General features: G+C 37.0%; 1 protein-coding gene across 6 annotated transcripts in view; it reads right to left on the bottom strand.

Moving 5' to 3' along the window:
* RYR2 (ryanodine receptor 2) overlaps positions 1–20,632 on the bottom strand; it is a 382,151-nt gene that overhangs the window by 155,796 nt on the left and 205,723 nt on the right. For all 6 annotated transcript variants that reach the window (XM_062637382.1, XM_062637380.1, XM_062637379.1 and 3 more), the window contains 6 exons: positions 20,237–20,429; positions 18,225–18,441; positions 16,832–16,936; positions 14,171–14,274; positions 8,931–9,014; positions 6,268–6,427 (listed from right to left, as the gene is read on the bottom strand). In XM_062637382.1, the coding sequence (XP_062493366.1) occupies positions 6,268–6,427; positions 8,931–9,014; positions 14,171–14,274; positions 16,832–16,936; positions 18,225–18,441; positions 20,237–20,429 (863 nt within the window). The remainder of the gene's footprint in view (positions 1–6,267; positions 6,428–8,930; positions 9,015–14,170; positions 14,275–16,831; positions 16,937–18,224; positions 18,442–20,236; positions 20,430–20,632) is intronic.

Here is a 20,632-nt window from a genome sequence, read left to right on the forward strand (position 1 = left end):
CCTGCCTGACCAATTTGGTGGCCTTCTGTGATGGGGCTATGGAACTGATGGACAGCGGTAGAGCAGTTGATGTCATCGACCTGGACTTGTGCAAAGCGTTCAACACCGTCCCACACAACATCCTTGTCTCTAAATTGGACAGACAATTTTATAGGTGGATCACCTGGTGGATGAAGAACTGGCTGGATGGCTGCACTCAAAGAGTTGTGGTCAATGACTCAATGTCCGGCTGGAGACCAGTAACGAGTGGTGTCCCTCAGGGACCGGTGTTGGGACCGGTCTTGTTCAACATCTTCGTCGCTAACATGGACAGTGGGATTGAGTGCGCCCTCAGCAAGTTTGCTGATGACACCAAGCTGTGTGGTTCGGCTGATACCCTGGAGGGAAGGAATGCCATCCAGAGGGACCTTGACACGCTTGTGAGGTGGGCTGATGCCAACCTCATGAAGTTTAACCATGCCAAGTGCAAGGTCCTACACCTGGGTCAGAGCAATCCCAGGCACAGCTACAGGTTGGGCAGAGAAGAGATTCAGAGCAGCCCTGCGGAGAAGGACTTGGGGGTGTTGGTCGATGAGAAAATGAACATGAGCCAGCTTCAGTGTGAGCTCACAGCCCAGAAAGCCAACCGTATCCTGGGCTGCATCAAAAGGAGCGTGACCAGCAGGTCGAAGGAGGTGATCCTGCCCCTCTACTCTGCTCTCCTGAGACCCTACTTGAAGTATTGTGTGCAGTTCTGGTGTCCTCAACATAAAAAGGACATGGAACTGTTGGAACAAGTCCAGAGGAGGGCCATGAGGATGATCAGGGGACTGGAGCACCTCCCGTATGACGAGAGGCTGAGAAATTTAGGCCTGCTCAGCCTGGAGAAGAGACGGCTGAGTGGAGACCTCATAGCAGCCTTCCAGTATCCGAATGGGGCTTATAGGGATGCTGGGGAGGGACTCTTCCTTCTGGACTGTAGTGAAAGGACAAGGAGTAATGGGTTAAAACTTAAACAGTGGAAGTTTAGATTGGATATAAGAAGGAAGTTCTTTACTGTAAGGGTGATGAGGCACTGGAATAGGTTGCCCAGGGAAGTTATGAATGCTCCATCCCTGGCACTGCTCAAGGCCAGGCTGGACAGAGCCTTGGGTGTCATGTTTTAGTGTGAGGTGTCCCTGCCCATGGCAGGGGGGTTGCAGCTATATGATCTTAAGGTCCTTTCCAACCCTAACTATTCTATGATTCCTTGAAAATCCATACATGTAAAAAAAGATAAGCAATAATTAAAAAAAAAACATATATATATATACACATATATATATAACAATATATACATATAAATACATATAAATACATATATATACATATATATACATATAAATACATATAAATATATACATATAAATACATATAAATATATACATATAAATACATATACATATACATATAAATATATACATATATATATGTGTGTATATATATGTGTGTATATATATACACATATAAATATATACATATATATATAACAAGCCCTCATTACACAAATGTGATTATTTTAACTGACTTACATAAAGGTTATATTGCTCTTTTGCCTGGATCTATTTCTATTCCTGTCTTTGAGAATTTACCATTTTCCCAGTTCAGAGAAGACCAACCTGCAGGCAACCACAATCCCCCTTAAAGGGACACTGTCAAGTATTTTCATGCTGATTTTGTGCTTGGTTCTCCACTTACTCTTTAAAAAGTTCTTTTAAACAGGAATATGCATTTTTCCTACCTGGTTTGTTTTTGTTTGTTTTATTTTTTCCTTCTGCTCCTTTTATGGAGCAGCAAGTTACTGTGAGTCTGTACTCCTAAAAAATACTCGTTTGTTATCAGTGTCACCACCGCTGTTAGCACAGTTCTGGGAACAGTATTTATTTGTTAACTCATGCTCCCTCTGCTGTCTGCCTGGTTGGCTATGCAGCAGCAGGACAAAAATGTGTGTATAATCATGCACAAGGAGTAGCTATCTCTTGTTAATAAAAAAGTCCTGACAAGCAGTGGTGGATTTAGAAGAAGAAAAAATAATCTGGAACTTGGAAGGCATAACCAGTTTATAACGGTTAGGAAATGGTATATACACAAACTACTTGACAGTATCCCTTTAATTTTTCATATTATATAACTGCGAAAGTATGTGGCACTTATGGAACCTACCAGGCCGCTTAATCCATCCTACAGCCACAGCAAGATTGCTGTTTATAACATACTTCCCAATGATTAGTTCATCTGCTTTCAAGCATCTGTAAGCTTCTTTCCCTCAGGAAACTATTTCACAGCTCTGCAAGATCTGTTTATGGTACTATACAGCGTAACATCAGGTCATTTTATTACAGTACTGTAACATGTCACAGTAATATAATGGAATGACAAAATGTAGCCCACAAAACAAACCCATTGTCAGAGTCAAGCAGACACAAGTAGCAGTGTGGACAAGAGCTAGCAGCTTGCCATGTATGTCAGCCAAATGAGAAGCATCTTTGCAAGATATCCAGAAAGGAGCTCCTTGCTATTCTGCTCTTTTGACTTTTAATGATTGGTATTTGTTACCTGCACACTGTAAGCACTCGTGGAACTCAGCTGTCTTCTCTCCAGAAGAAAATAAACTTAATTATTTGGAAAGAGATAAATAAGTGAATTTGGAGGATACCAGCATCAACACCCCAGGCATACCAGTTTCTACAACACATGGCATTGGTGGGAAGGTTTTCAAGGACATCATCTACCTGCACAATCATACATGAGACTACTATAAATTTGCCTTCAAAGAATAAGGGGAGTAAAATACAGCACTGATTTTGTTGATGTTTGCTGAAGATCATTGATATTGCTGAGATCTTGATGATTTTTAACAACCATCTTCTGTTGAAAGCGTAATTGTGATGCTGTTCACTGCACCACTGTGTACCATTCTCAATGACTGCATTACTCGGCACAGAAAAATCTCCAGTCAGTTTGGACAAATCAGGCCCAGCAAAATGTTTGGAATCTTAAAGCAGAAAACTCGAAGACTTAAAAACTGTGATTTAAGTGGCTTTCCAACTCTGATTGTGATCAGCTTCTTAATGTGATCAGGCACTTAAGCTGTCTATTTTTAAATTCTCCAGATCCTTCTTTGTATGGTTATAATTGTTTTGCTAAGGAAGACAAGAACAGTTCAGTACTGATCATATAACTAAGTCCAGCTGATTTAAAGCAGAAGCATTTGTCGATGTCTCTTTCAGAGGACAACCTGGTAATCAAAAATCACTGACTGCATAAAATATCTCTGAAAACCTAACCAGATGCTACCTAGTTTATTTTAAAACCTAGCAGATCTAAGTGATAATGATAACCTCTTTACATAATAACTTTTATTTGGCCATCAAAATGGATTTAGATAATTTCTAGTTGTCCAGTCAGATACCTTTGTGGAAGATGGGTAATGCTTAGTTCAATAATTACAAGACTAAGGGATTTAAATTGATACCTGTATCTTCTACGAGTTTGCTTACACCAGACTATAAATTCTAATAAGTGAACACAAATTTGTGTCCTCTTATAATGTTGAGCTTTGTCACCCAGCAAGCAGGATATATGTTAAGAAGGAAGTCTAGGGAAGGCATGATTTCCAAGGCTGGCCCTCATGACAGTATTTTAAGAGTTAGTAGGCAAAATAGAGAGTTATTCAGCAAATAGATCACAGGGTCCTCTTCTTTCCCTCTGCTCTCCCAGTGAGCCTCAAAACTGTCTCTTCACAAGGCCACAGCCTTTTAGATTCAACAGTAAGGTCTTTCCCTAAGCACAGCACCAAGAACATAAGACAAACTTTATGATTCTTCCAACATTAAGTTGAAGTGTTTAATTTTAGGTTACATCTCATACTAGATTTGTTTAATCAATGTTTTTATTTAATTTTTTAAACCAAACCTGTGGCCTGGGGCAACTCCACTGCCTTTTGGGAACCATAACAAAACTGATGATTTATTACTATCGTATCACACCTCTTGAAAAGCAGAACCTTCTATAAGCAGGCATATTAAAACACACATAAAGATAGTGTATACGCACACTGTGCAGATATAAAAAAGAAATTTTTTTCATTGCCACCCACTCCTACTACCTCTTTTTCTTACCACTCCCAGTCCAGAAACCCTGGAAAAGTCGTTAACAGCATCATATAACTGCCTTTCTTACTTAATACCTAATTCAGAACACATACAATTTAACTGCAGACTCACTCCAATAAATACAACAAAATTATTTGTGGAGGTCTTTTTTTTCCCTAAAGATATACAGATACACAGGATACATTAAGTTGTCTTCAAGATCTAAGAAACTTTATTTACTACGTATGAGTTGTGGGTTTAAATTTTCCCTACACAAGCTAGAAATATTATTAGCTGAGATGCATTTGATTCCAGAAACTTCTTAACTACACTTTAAGCAATAAATTCTGTTGCAAAACTAAATTTAATTTTGGGATATGTTAGAGTTCTATCAAAGCTGTAACCATTTCCCAAATTTCATTAATTTCATATCTCCTGATTGGCAAGAACCTGTATTGAAAGTGTTTGGCTTCTGGGAAAATAAAAAATATGGAAGGCATGGTGTAAATTATTGAGTACCTTCTTAAATATATCAGAAATATTTCTTTTGAGCATCTAGAGATATGCAGACTCTTATTCTAGAAATGAATTGTGTACTACCTCCATAAACAAAGGATTGAAATAGTGGGATCAAAATGAATTAATATGCATGACCTACCTGACAACAGAGAATCATCACTTCCAACACTTCTCATGATTAATAATCTGCCAAAAATGTTAACAGTTCTTCCAAGGGCTACATTCCCTTACTCAAGGATGCAGTATTAGGGGAAAATTTAATCCTGCTGTAAGCAGGGGAGATGCTTATAATACTAATACTGACCTATCTGTAGTGTCAGTCTAGTAAGGGATATTACATACATTCCAGTCTCGAAAAGAAAAATTAAAAAAAATGGCTCATTGTTTTCCTAGACCCAAATGCAGAAAATGGATTTCCTAAATAATTTACAAAGTACACAATAAGAGCTTTATAGTAAGATACTACAATGGACAATGCTGAAACGCTATGCAGCATATATTTTGTCACATAAATGTACTTTGGCAGTATGCAAGGAGATGAATTTAAGTGCCTAACTTTATATTTATATATATGTATATATACGTATAAAAGCCGTATTTTTTTCATACACAAAAGTTTTGCAAGTAGAATGAAATTTGGTTTTATAGAAAAAGCAAAATTTGAAATGTGCTGATCTGAAATGTGCAACTAGAATTTTTGTCAAAAATCAAACCACTGTTTCGTAGGCAGGAAAGAGTATGTACCTACTAAACAGCTGTTTCTCATTGTTGCAAATTACTGACTTTTAAGCCAGCACAAAACCATGAAAACTTTTTTTTGTCCCCAAAGAGGTGAATTTTCCTAAAATTTCACTGTGATATGCTACCACACATTTATTAACAGAAGTGAAGACACCTTTCTCTACATAAAATTGAAAAATAACCACAAAGAGAAAATATGATGCCTGGTGAAAATTGATATAGTATCTGTCTTGAAAAAGAATATATTAGTCTCATTGTAAACCAATTGTGTTTAAGAAAACAAACAAGCTGAGTTTTGCTGCTAACAATCCACCATGATTAATTTTTACTCCCTTCCCTTATAACACATTGTGACATCTACCACGCGGCATTTCTATTCACTGAAACAAAACCACTAAAGTAGGACTGGAACTCGAGACTAACGTAACTATTCACAGTTAAATACGGCCTCTGCCAGAAATACAACACATTAGCAAAGTGATTACTGGAAGTTTACATTCTGATTTTCCTGGATAAACAAAATTATTCAATTCCCAGGACTACAAACATTTAAATTACCTCCCTACTGAAAGTCAATGTTTACATTTCTTAAAATACTAGAGCATCTTAGCTTTCTGCATGTAATTTTCTCACACTGAGATCCATATACAAGAATATCACACCAGTTTTACAAGAATATCACACCAGTCTTTTAATACTGCTTGTAGAAGAAGTGTCTCATACTGCTAAAAGATTCAGCAGGATTGCTTTAATTATGTATTTTTCCTTTCTTTGACTGACAGGCTCATATTCATTAGCTGCTTCTTCTTGCCTTTGTATCTCCATTATTCCCATTTAACTGTGAAATATCTCAAGAGAGAAGTGCTTTTTTCAAGTGACTGAAGTCAGCACTTACCTGCTGGATACCATATGTCCAGCCTTGCCTTATACGGTCCCTTGCCCACACATTGTGTGCATTCTCTGCTAGCTTATCTACCATAGCTTCTTGAGAGGGGGTCAGCTTGATAAAACTCAGATCCATGGGAGCAGGCTTATATCCACTCAACAACTGGTAGCTGTCAAAAACCACAGAACTTGTTATATTAATAAAATCAATTTAAATAAAATTATAAAATAAAATAAATTTAAATTAATAGAAACTGCAAAGGAAAGAAGTGACATATATGTAATTTATCTATATAAATCTGACTTTGAACATTAATAATAATAACAATAATGCACTGACATATGACTTTGTTTCAAGCTCAACAGGATGAAGTAGCTGGGAATGAAAGCTACCCAAATGGTCTGAACTAAAAGAATATTTAAAGTATTAGTACTTTCACATATTTAAAGCAGTAGATTAAGATGCGGTTTATCTAAGTACTTTACAAACACTATTTAGCTTTAGTTTACCTCTGAGCACTTCACAATACTTATATAAATTCTCTCTCCTACTGAAGCAAGAAAATATATTCTTGATCATATATAGGGATGTGAGAGACACAGTAGGCCAAATGGCTTATTTGTGATCACATATTAATTCCACGTAATAAATTATGTCCTCATAATATTTCATACCCTAACGATCCTTCAAATTATAGAAATAAACGTTTGAAATTTAAGTGTGGCTTAGAACTGAGAGACAGCTTCCTCACTAATTTTAGCACTCTTAGGAACAAAGTGCTGTTTACTTTTATGAAGTTGTTCCCACCAGATTAATTATAGTAATATCCTACTTGACTTATGACCAAACCTTCCTCGGTAAAGGACGTAATACATGTGATGAGGGATGAAGCACATCAGGACTTACTAAATTTACAACAAAAAGCCATGACACTATGTGGCACCACCACGGCGGTGGACACCGATGAGGGAAGGTGCAGGGGAAGGGGAGCAGGAAGAGGAAAGCAGGGATGGAGGACAGATATCCAGCGGCTGTACTGGGTGTCTGTGCCCAGGTGCTGGTGGGGGGTGCTGCAGGGCAACCTCTGTGAGGAGAGGCCAGGGCTGCCCTTTGCTGGACACAGCCAGCTCCAAAAGGGACCTGCCACAGGCCAAAGTTGAACCTTTCAACCACACAGGTGGCAATTCTGGGAAAGTATTTTTGAGAAAGGGCAAAATGCTACAAGGGCAGAGGGGATTGAGGGGAAAAAAATTTGATAAGTAGCCTGGCACACACCAAGGCTGGTGGCAGGCGGAACGCAGGTGCTCCAACTGCCAGAACTGGTGCTTCCCTGCAACCCCAGGAGAGACCACGCTGGAGCTGATGGAAGTGCCTAGCATATCCAAGAGTATTTCTCCACCAGCATACTGACAAAACAAAGAGCTATTTTGGTCATAAAGAAAGGGGTCTGTAGAAAATAAACAACAACATTCTCTCACTGAAATTATATGTGCTGGGTTGTTTAAAGAATTGCTAGTTTAAATAATTGCATATTTTCTGTACAACTTTGCCATTTTCTTGTATTTTCTTTATTTGGACTGACAGGCAGAAATCCAGAAAAAGAAACAGTATTTATCCCCATTTATATTCTAAAATATTCAAAATACTTTACAAATCTTAATTAATTTTCTTCCAAGATAACTATTCTAAAACCCACTTGAACAAATTATTGATTGAAAACAATAATTGAAAACAAGCAAGTATTTAAGGGGGATTATAATCTATAAATGTGAGGTTGGACCTTCCCTCAAAATTATCACATTAAAAAAGAACATTTTAAAACAATTCAAGAACATCAGTCCAAAAATCAACCATTCATATAGTTACCAGTTGGCAAATTTCTATTACAGAATTAAGCAAGAAGTTGGCAGTTGTGCTGCTATCCCCCATGTGCCGGCTAACTGTCCTCATGGTTATCTGTCCTCAGGTAGCTGTGAAGTCTCTTCTAGTGAGATGAGTGAAACCAGACAGTAATGAAAATAGTGAATCATACAGAACTAACACATCTGTCAGGTTGGCAATTACTGTGCTCATTCTTGTCACAGTCCCTTGCACAAGTGTTACATTGTGCATATAAAAGTTATGATAGCCACAGCTACTTTGACAGAAGAGCAGGGTCAAAGAGCACGGGTCTCAAAGGATGCTCTAAATTCACAGAGGATATGTGCACTGTATTTTGGGATGCAAATGGATACTCAAAGATAAGTATCAATGGATACTAAGGAAAATAACAAAAGCATATTGTGTGTACAAATTCGGGTTGGAGACTTGTCTTTAGCTGCAGGCCAAAGCTACTAGTTAAAACCCCAGCTCCCTCCTGTTTACCTGCTCATATGTATCTTACTGTTCTCACATTGCTCAGTATCTCTGCTAGCCTCATCTTAATATGTATGTATAAAAGAACTATCTAACAATATTTCAATGAATCACAGAAAACCTAAATTTGGTCTACACATCAGAATGTAAACATCTAAAAGAAAAGGTGTGGACGAAGGTTTGTGTAAGTTTGTGAAAATATCTATGCATGCATGCATACCCAAATGCCAATAAAACTGGCATTACAAATATTTTTAAAATACAGTTTGCTTAACTCACACTGCCTAGCAAAAAGATGCTTCTGAATTTTAACTTACTTCTTTGGAAGTTTCATTTTTTTCACTTTTTCTTCAGCATGTTCATCAGCAATTCCAACATGGCAGCCTAATGCCAGCAGGGTTCTAGGACACAGAAATCAGAGATAAATTATTGCCAGTATTTCTATTTTCAGAGTTGCTGCTGTGTATGTAAACAGCACCATACAACAAATGAGACCTATTGGAATAACAACAGTGTAACCTGGAAAGATCAACACCAGCCTTTTTTTATACGTAATAAGCTTTCTGACAGCATTAAGAAAACGACACAAGATGTTCCTAAAAATTCTAGTAAAACTATGAGTGGACTACTTCAATATGGAACGATCAGTTTATTTCATCTGTAAGTGGCATCAGTTGAAAGATTCCCTGCCCTTGTAACATTTCTGGCTTATAAATCTTATTCATACTGTTTTATATCAAAATCTTTTTATGTTATTTACTTCAAAGCAAACAGAAGAGGCAGGAAATCTTACTTGTTACCCATAGAAAATGTCTTCTTCACAAAAAGATGTTCTTCAGAGATCTTGAGTGGATTTTGTTAAGATGTGACTGGAGAAAGGACTGACAGCAGAATGCATAATAAGGAGGCCAAACTTGCAGTCTTAATATTCAGTATGGATGCTGCACATTAATCTCTTCAGAGAGAAGGATTCATGCTAGACACGGTGCGTCATGCACCACGAGACAGACCACAGAGCCCCTGACCCAAGCAGCCTATTCTGGCCTGACTCTGCAAGATGCAGCTCATTTCAGAAAACAAATCAAAGAATCCTAGAATGGTTTGGGTTGGAAAGGACCTTAAACCTCATCTAGTTCCAACACCTTCCACTAGGCCAGGTTGCTCAAAACCCCATCCAACCTGGCCTTGAAAAATTTGAGTGATGCGGCATTCCCAACTACTCTGGGATGCCTATTCCAGTGCCTCACTCTTTTCATTTACTATGAAAAAAATCATAATAAAGATTTTTTTTCTAATATTTAATCTGAATCTACCCACTTTCATCTTAAAACAATTTCCCCTTTGTCCTATCACTACATGCCCTTGTAAGAAGTTCCTCTCCAGATCTCTTATAGGCCCTTTTCAGATACTGGTAGGCTGCTATAAGGTCTCACCAGAGCCTTCTCTTCTTCAGGCTGACCAAGTCCAACTATCTCAGCCTTTCTTCATAGGAGAGGTGCTCCAGCCCTCTGATCATCCTCATGGACCTCCTCTGGAATTACTCCAACAGGTCCACAGCCTTCTCATTTTGGGGGCCCCAGCAATGGATTCAGTTTGGGTCTCAGAAGAGCAGAATAGGAAGAGAGAGGGAGAATCAGCTCCCTAGACCTGCTGGTCACATTTCTTTTGATGCAGCCCAGGACACGTCTTTCTGGGTCACAAACACACACTACTGGGTCATGTTGAGTTTCTGATTGACCAACACCCCCAACTCCTTCTGCTCAGGGCTGCTCTCTGCCCAGCCTGTTTCTGGGATTGCCCCGACATGGGTGCAGGACGAACTTGGCCTTGCTGAACTTAATGAGGTTCTTACAGGCCCTCTGGATAGCAGCCTCCACTTGGCAACCGCACCACACAGCTTAGTGTCACTGGCAGACCTGCTGAGGATGCATCCAATCCCACTGTCCATGTCACCAACAAAGATGTTAAACAGCACCAGTCCCAATACTCATCACTGGTTTCCACTTGGACATTAAGCCGTTGACTGCAATTCTGAGTGGGACCGTCCAGGCAATTCCTTGTCCACCAAGTGGTCCATCCACCAAATCCATGTCCCTCCAAGTTTAGAGACAAGGATGTCATGCACGACAGTGTCACATACACAGTGTCACATAAGTCTAGGTAGATAATATCAGTTATCTTCCCTTATCCACCAACGCTGTCACCCCATCATATAAGGCCAACAAATTTGTCAGGTATGATTTGCTCTTAGTGAAGCTATGTTCACTGTCACCAACCACATCCTTATTTTCCATGCGCCTTGGCATAGTTTGCAGGAGGATCTGTTCCATGATCTTGTCAGGCACAGAGGTGAAGCTGACTGGCATGCAGTGACCTGGGTCTCCCTTTTTTTCTTTTTTTAAAAATAAGGGTTATGCTTCACCTTTTCCAGTCAATGGGAACTTCACTGGACTGCCACGTCTTCTTGAATATGATGGATAGTGGCTTGTTCACTTTATCTACCACTTCCCTCAGTCCCATGGATTTGTGCACCTGCAAATTTCTGACAACACTCTGAAAAGACTCTCCACATAACCTTACAACAGGGTTGATATATTAATCAGGTTTCAGACTACTTCAGACCTCTTCCTTCCCTTACACTCACACTACCCAGCAGTATGAACCTTAAGTAAGTGTCATTTGTCTCCAGGATTTTATCTGTAACTCATCAATTATTTGTTCCTGCATTTATGTTCAGTATTGGGTTATCAGGTCTCAGCTTCTTAACCCTACGTGTATTAATAAATTATTGTCACTGAAATGAAGATGGTAGACAAAAGTCAGAGACCACTCTGGAGTTCAATCAGAAGCTTCTCAAAATCTGATGGTGACACTCATATCTTTGATTGAAATTGATTATGAAGAATAAATCTTAAGTATAAACCTTGGACTCCATTCCCAATTTTCCCCACGTGGAAGAAAGCTGGAAAACAAAGGTTTTATTTGTTCTTGTCACTAGTTAAAACAGTATTTTCAAGTCTTGCTTTAACTATATTTACTGCTCTTGAACTGACTGAGGGAAAAAAGAACATAAATATTGCTCTAGCAGTATTTCTCTTGGCAGATGAATCGTACGTTTCAGGAGTTTTTTACAGCATATTTTTAGTGCTAGCTACATGAAATAAAACCTAGAGCTATAGCCTCTGAGCTGTGATTTAAAATTAGGCAGTAAAATCAGAGAGGAAATCAACATGCAGTGGTCACCTCTACATTATGTGCTAAGAATACTCCATGCAGCTAAATTTGAATTGGCACTAACTATACATGATTCCTATGCAGTTATCACCAGCAGAAGAAAGAGAACATATCTAACAGTGGAAAGCAGTACAGAGGAGCTAATCCCTGGTAAATCTAATCTTCTTGCAATGTAAAACAGGAATTTGATCCCTACATTATCTCCACCCAGATGCAGCAAATTCACATCAGAAAGCCACAGGAGGATAAGAAGGCATACCATACTGGTAGAACCTGACTGACCCCTAAGACACTTCAAACAAACAAGGAAACTATAAGTGTCTGAATGCAGTCCTTGGAATAATGTTGATACTTGTAATTATCACATACAACTGAGTAAATAGGTAGAAACAGGAAAGTCAGTCACAACAGTAAGCATCAAGAAAACCTCCAAGACCAAACTACAAACTATATGTAAGAATGTGCAGAAACAGTATGAGCAAGCATATTTTAATCCCATGACATTTTCAGAGGTAACTAATTCCTGAATTTTGACATGTCATATAGTATATAAATTTTATAGTTCATAAAGGTATTCAATTATACTGCAAAACATACAGAGATAACATATTGAAAAGAAATGTTCTGTCTGATAATATGACTCAGAACTTCCTTGTTTTCTGCCACTCCTCTAGTAGAGCTGGCAGCAAAACTGGCAACAAACCAACAAAAAAATCCCCACAATTACCTTACAGGTTACTCTCGATGTCTTGAAACTACTTCCAGTATGCAATACACAGTTTGCTGCAAATTGTAAAGAATACAGCAGACAGCTGGCTAGATGGAGTTTGTAAAGGTTGTAAAAGAACATTTTCTTTCTCTCTTCCCCATTAGCCCCCACTGAGGTTGACTGCTAGTAGGCTAGAAACATCTGGTAAAGAAATAGTCAAAACAGCTTACAATTCAATTCATCACAAAATAGATCACTGCACTAATTTTTCCACTTTGCAAGCTTTCAGAAATAAACTGATTGGGACACTCATATTCTAGCCCCTGAAAAATAGATGTTTACGTGATAAATACAATATGATTTTGCAAGATTTGAACTGCATACTTCAGAAAACAAGGATTAATACAAGAGCGTAATGAAGACTGAGCTCAGTAAGCATAGGATTTTTGAAATCCATAGAAAGACTGGATGCTTATTGGTTTAGATTCCATCCATTTAACGAAAAGGCACTCTCTAGAGTAAGCAATAAAATTACTAAAATACAAGTAATCAATAATTTATATGTTTACAAATCCAATCCAATGTTTTGTCTGGGTTAGACCAGAAAAGCATTGGGTCCTGAAGGGTCTACTATTTTATTTATTTTTTTTTACTATTTAGTGAAACATTAGGAGTGTGCAATCAATTCTGAGAGCATGATTTTTATGATGCTTAAACTGTATTAGATAGATTATTCTAGCAAAAGATTCAGAAGTAGATAAAGTTAATGATACCTTCTGTGGTTTCATAAAAGGAAAAGGAAGAAGCAATTCTGTATTCTTAGCACATTGTTGTGCTGAAAGCAGTCTCAAAAGCTTTCTTTAAAATGCCAGTATCTAGCTGAAGACAAATATAAACTTACTTTCTTGCCTCAAAACGAGTTCTATTTATCTCTGAATGCTTTACCTCTATATAATGCCAAAACATACCTCCAGAAACTGTTTAACATTTAGGGTCATAAATATGTTTTCTGTGAGAATGTAAATAGCACAGAAAGGAGGACCAGAGAAGGACACTACAAGAAATTCTAGCAGGAGTGTTCTACCTGACTTCCTACTATGAGGAAACAAAATTTTTATAGTAAGAGTGAAAACACTATATAGTGGTTTACATGTTTCTTGTTTTTCTTTGTGTGTGTTTTTTTTTTTTTAATAACATAGTACAAATATTCCCAGAAAAGTAATATCACGTGCAGTCACCCGGGGTTACTGCTCATGAACAGGGAGAAAGCAACTATATTTTAATAGGAAATAATGCAGAAGTAGTAGCAAAGGTATATTTTTCTTTTTCAAAAGCTGGGATCTGTTTCTTTTCCCCAAACTAGATGAAAACATTCTGAGTTGCCATTTCATAATCAGCATTGCTACAATAATTATAACATCCCATAGATATTAAAAAGAACACCAAAGCCATTTTCAATGCCAAATACATCATACATGAATGTATCTCACTTCCTCATTTTCACATTATTACTCTCACACGTCAAATTGTAATTCACATGTCAAACTATAATTCTGGGAAATGCAACTCCTTAGGAAACGCTCTGTATAAGCTTCAAAAGTTCTAGAAACTTACTTCAGTGTTTCAAGTGACATTTGCAAGTTATAATTTCTTTCCTGCTCTGGCAATTTTGAGAACTCCACTAAGCATGGGTGCTGTCTTTTGTTGTCATCTCTAACCTGAAAAGACAGTAAAGAAGTCATTTTAATGCAACTTAAAAACTAGAAAAAAATTTAAAAAACAGTCCAAAACACAAAGTACCTAAAGCTGTCAGAATTACTTAAATTGAACAACACTTCAAAACAAAGTATTCTGTATTCTCAGAGCATGATCATCCTGTTCAAGTAAGGCAGAATTGGCATTTGCAAATAAAATTCAGATTTGCAGATCTCAAGTGGAATAAATGCTAATTAGTACATTTCATTATACTGATGTTCACAACAAACATGAAAAGTTCAAGAATAGTGTTATGTTTTGACATACAGTCATAGAATACCAGCTCGTCTTCAGCACCATGTTTGAAATATTATTCATCAAATTTGTATAAATATATTGGTATGAGTAGTACTGAAGTCCTTACCCAACAAAAGGAACGATATAGAAGATAAATTCACCCTGTCTCTTAATTCAAGAAAACGTTTGTTTCTTAGTTATGTTCAGTAGTATACAAGCAGAATGAAACTGTTCATCAGTCACAAAGATTGAAACATTAATTTACTTCTACTGTTAAGCAGACTCATGAAGACTGTAATTCATAAAATCCTGCATTTAATAAACTTAAAAATTTGATCAAAACCAGTTTTATCCTGCACTACTTCTATACAGTTTTAATCTAATACTGACTGTAACTAGAAAGGGCAACCTGAAAGGCCTGGGTAACAGCATTCTACTGCTCTCAGCTTTACATCTTCACCATGCTAGATGCCAACAAAATCTACAAAGATTATGTCATCAAGCTAGAAGGCTTGATGAAAAACCTCAGTTTGCAAATATTAGCTAAAAGATCACAATGAAACTGTTAACTTCTGCTCAGTTAAGACCACATTTTTTCCCTATATTAAAACACATTTTTGTCCATCTTTCATGGCCCATAAGCTCACCATTTATATGAATCTTTAAAGGTGAAATTTACTGAAAATGACATTATTGACAACTTTTAATCTATCAAATAATTCTGCTGGAAAACAGAATGGTAACAGTTGAAGGCTGAAGTTAAGAAGCCTAACTGTTACACTTTTTTCTAAATGGATCTTTACTTATTTGGTGTATATAGGATGGCCTTTAAATTATTTTAGCTGAAAAAAGACCAAGGCAGGAATTCTCAGTGAAGTGGTACCACTGACGTGGGTATAATCTGTTCTCAACAGCTGGATCTGTTGCTTGTACACAGAATCAGAACTGATGTTTAAAAAGGATAAGAAAGTCAGTAGCATGTAAGCTGGCATAGAACTTCACAGAAAAGCACATAATTCTCATACTGAACAGCAGTCATTTGCTTATCTTTTGGACTGAAAAATATTTACAACCTCCAAGGGAAATTTATCTTCATTTCATAGGGCTAATATGTTCTTCGGGCATTCCCGAATTTAGCACATCCAACCACAGAACACAAGCTACAGGGAGAAAGCTAAGTAACTTAAAAGATTCATTCTGAATATAACCACTACATTTATCACTGTTTAACTTGATACTATGTATTTTTTAAAGTAAAATAGTGTTCAACTGTACAATTAGATTCTTCATGGTAAGTAGCATTACACTAGAAGTTCCTGCAGTTTGCTTCACAGCTGGTGTAAGACAATTAAAATGTTCTGACACAGTAATTTTACTGTGGTTTTGTGTTTGACTCGGGGGGAAAGCAAAAACAACAAAATTTAGAGCTCTTGTCTGTTAATTAAGCCCTTTCAAGTATTGCTGTATGCTACACCAAATATATTACCTATTCCCAGCTACATTAAATCTGCAATCTGAACTCCTCAGAAGACCAAACTCTTTTTAATAACAAAAACAGAATGTATGTATGTTTCTATACATGCATACATGTTTTTACATCTAGTATCTACTGTATGTTTCCATATACTCTTCACAGCAATAGTTATTCATAAACAACATCGTTTGGGATTGAAATAACTAGGCTTGTCAACTTTTTTATGACTGATTAGAAATCTCATCGACAGATAGCATTTGGTATCAAAGCCAGAATCTAAGTATTCTTTTATTCTGTCATATGCCATGGAAAGTAGGAAAGAGATAAGAAAACAGTCATTTGAAGTACTCAATACAGACAAGGTCCTGAAGTGAAGAGGGTGAAGGAGAAAAGCAGATTGAATTGAATTTCCTTTAAGCAACACTTATTTTTTTCTGAAAAATAAGTTTGGGACTTCTGAAAAAAGTTATATCAGCCAGTACATGTGAAGAGAACCAGGAATAACAGTTTTCATTAGTTTACTCCACCAGAATACTAAACAACTTCTCTGAAGAACAAACAAGGTGAAAGACCCGCCATGTGCTTTCTGCACTGGCACTTAAAGAGGCTGAAAATTTCACCACCAAACAGCTTGTATACCAGAGTTTTGATTCAAAAATACCCAAGCACTACCTACTTCTGGTGGAAAGGGTCTAACACCTTACTAATTTTAGAAGGATAAAAAAAAATGTGCTCCCATTACAATATTCAAACCAATGTGTTGAATAATATTAGGTAATTAATAGAAAATTTAGTTAGAAGGTACATACTGGTCCATACTGCCAGCCAAGTTCAATCTTATTCATAACCCAAAGTTCATGGATGTTCTCTGCTAATTTTTCTCTAATCCTTTCCAGGTGGGGAGGCAAAACAATCTACAGAGAGAAGATAGAAAGAGGCCATTACAACCAAGTTGCTTGACACTTCCACTCAAATTTTCATGACAAACTTTGACTAAACAAGATCTCTCAAATAAACCTAAAATTTCATTTAGTTCTTACTGAATTACTAAAGTGAGCAAGAATTCTTAGATCAAGAGAAAGACTTTAACCTATGCATTTACAAGTTCCGGAATTTGACCAGCAAGGAAAAAAACAGCTTTAACTCTAATACATCCAAATGGCATAGAACATATTCCTGGCAGCTGGCTAGAAACTACTCAAACCAATACTATTTCCCAGCTTAAAAATGCTAAAAATCTCAATGACCAAGGTAATGTGTAAAAAACTTCAGACAAATACAGACATTTGAAAAGTAAATCCCATGCAAAATAAAAACTGTGTTAAAAAATCAGACTGTGATGACAGGTGACAGGTGAAATCAAGACAGCACATCACTCTACATCCAAAATTTGAAATCAAGTCTGCTTTACCTCAAAAATCGGACATGAAATATACAGTTCTGTGAATCATGATAATGTTACCCTAATTGCTGGTGTTACAGAACAGTACATGACACATGTAGAATGATATATTTAGTTCATAATAGCAATAAACTATCAGGTTTGGTGGGGTTTTTTTATGTGGGGTTTTTGTTTTTTCAGGAATTAGCTCCTAAATATGGTAACATCTGAGCACATACTGTTTAAAAATTTATATCGTCTCAAACTCTGGTCAAATGAACTCTTGTTGTCTGTGATCAGAGCTGGAGCTCTTTGGTATAAAAGAATTAGTGCTTTTGGGAAAAAGAAACAAACAAACACAACAAAAACAACCAAATAAAACAAACAAAAAAAACCTATAACTTCAGTGCATGCCATTTATTGTCACAGTGAGCCAAGTGCCACTCTCATTAACCTGCCTGTCCAGTAAAGAATTAGAGCTGAAGCTTGTATAAAAGTCTTATCACAATGCAGTCTTCAGAAAGAGTACTTAAATGGTAATAAAAATGTCTAGTAACAGAAGAAGAAGTTCAAATAATTTTTTTTGCTTACTCTAATATTAAGGGTAAAGCATTCTGTATTATAGTGTTTGTGAACTGAACATGAAATATCTAGTGATCACTGTAAGGACTTAATGCACCGTTTATCAGCTTTCTGCAATGGAATGCACCAGCCAAATCCCACCAAAACACAAGTTTGAGACAAGCTGCGAATTCAATCAAATGTGAAATAACACAGACTTATAGTAAGTGTTTGAAAATGAAAATGCAATCTTTCCATACCTGGCTAGTATCTACAGGAACTGGAGTGAAAGCTGCTTGTGACAGAGAGATAGTGGGACCTAGTAGATCTCTGGTATAGCTACGATCCTGCTTGTATTCTCGGCTTTGCTCCACTTTCAGCTTCTCTTTTGGCAGGACAGCTTCAAAGCAAGGGGCATATCCAGGTGGAGGAAGGAACTTGAACTCTCCATGGCGACCTCCAAGCAAGAAACGTACCCTGTAAAAATCAGAGTTACTTTAGATAACTGAGACACCACTTGCGTCAAACTTAAATCAGTTTTTAAGCTTAACATCTATTCTATACTATTTATAAAAATAGGATTAAAAAAAAGAAAAAAAATTCAATGTTGCAGTTTCTAGGCAGTGCTCACACTTGAACTCCCTCTGATGAGCTAGAGTTTATGATGTAGGAGATGCAAAAAACATGGGGAAAAGGAAACCTTTCTTCTAGTTAATTTCCACTTCCATATAAGTATTCTAAATCATGAGTCCAAAAGAGAAGACATGGAGAGAAAGAGAGAGAATAATCAGTGTACTTACTACACCTAGGAAGCAAGATGCAACCTTTTGAGTCTCAGAAGCCAGAAGTTATAACCCAAAGTAATCAATCAACCACCTTTGACCTCTCTCTTTTGAGGAGTTCTCCATTCTCTTTCATTTGAGAAATGAGCCTCCATGGAATATGGTTCTTTCTTTTCCCTCACAGAAAATGTAATTCTCAGGAGACAATACTCCTGTATCTCCTTCCCTAAAATTTATACTTTTCATGTTAGTAAAAACCCAGGGCCTTTTATTCAAATGTTCAAAAAACTTAGGGTCTTTTTTTTATTACAACACAGTGAATTTGTCATAGGGCTTTGCTACTGAAAAATTCAGTGAATGAAGGTGACCATGAAGCAGCAATGGTATAATACTAAAAAATTTTTTCAGAACATTGCCATCCAGAAGGAATCAAAAGCCACACAAAAAAAAAACTAGTCTCAACACAGAATTTTGTTTCTCTTCTCTTTACTATCTTATAAGATTTTTGTCAATGCTATACCAGAACACTCTCCAAAACCCTACTCAGCACACAAATAATATCTGTCAAATGTTTCTCTCATGACAGAGATAAAACATGAAGGCTTATAGTTTTGCATTTTGCAGCATGCATGTCTTTATTTTTCCACATTATATCTCCTCTATTATCTAAGGCAAAGTCTAAAGTACATTTTGCATCTGCAATGAGAGGCTGTCATGCCATCTGTGAGACAGCTCTTAGCTTCTGCAATATCCATCATGGTCTTTGATCCCTCAAAAAGCATTGCTCTGTCTCCAACAGAAATCAGCTATCAGCCTTTACCTTTTCCAGTCCTGTTGAAGTTGATCCCCCCCACTGAAGCATAACAGAATCCTTCTTAATATTATAGTCTCAAATTCTTCAATACCTGGAAGCAGAAGTCTGGCAACCTAGGTGTGACTTGAAATTTTACAGAAAACTAGTACAGCAACCAGAATACAGATGGACTGATTTCATATTAACTCATCCTGCTGTAAAAAAAAGTATACCACCACCATTTCTTAAGGTAAGTGCCAATAATGCATCTTCAAGTAATAGTTACTACCTCATAACAATTGAATTAAAGCCAATATATTCTTAATATCGAAGGTTGATGTTTTTCTTCCCATTAGGTAAAATGCTGTCCTGAAGTGAATGCGTAACAACGTGTCGGTGAAGAAATGTTAAAGAAGCTGTTTCTAAGGTCTATTTGCAAACCACCTGAATACACTGGTGTGCTGAAAAACAACAGATACACCATCTCTTCAGTACCCCTTTTTACCTCCCACTATCCAAGAACTAGAACTGTGCCAAAGAAGCAGATGTCAGAAAGGGAAATGAGAGCAGACAGCCAGGGAATTATTCAGTATATTCACATATACATTTAAATATATATATATATGTGTGTGTATATATATATATATATTCTGGGAGGGAAAAAAAAAAGAAAACAAAACTGAAATGGGATGCTAACTTTATTCCTGCAGAGAAGCTGACAACTGGGAAGAAGAGGCCATCGATGTTGAAATTCTCAAACATTCCTTGAACTGGCTGACCATTTATCCGGAAGGAGATGCTGGGGGCACTTAGATCCAAACAACAGCTAATAACATCATCAGTTCTTAACAGATGTTGGTTGGGAGAATTTACTGTTCGTGCTACACAACCTGCGGAAGGAAACACATGTAGCAAGACTTCTGAAAATTGCACAGGTTTTCACAACAGCCTAAAAAAAAAGAGAAAGAAAACATAGCAACAGAACACAAACACATTAATACATAAATATCTGACTTATAACATCCCAGACTTGATTTTAACCTTGCTCTACAGTGAACAGAAATGTACGCTCATATCTACAAAGCTATTTTTA

This window comes from Pezoporus occidentalis, unplaced genomic scaffold, assembly GCF_034315485.1.
Source record: "Pezoporus occidentalis ecotype Australia unplaced genomic scaffold, CSIRO_AGI_Poc_V1 ctg52, whole genome shotgun sequence".
NCBI classification, from domain to species: Eukaryota; Metazoa; Chordata; class Aves; order Psittaciformes; family Psittacidae; genus Pezoporus; species Pezoporus occidentalis.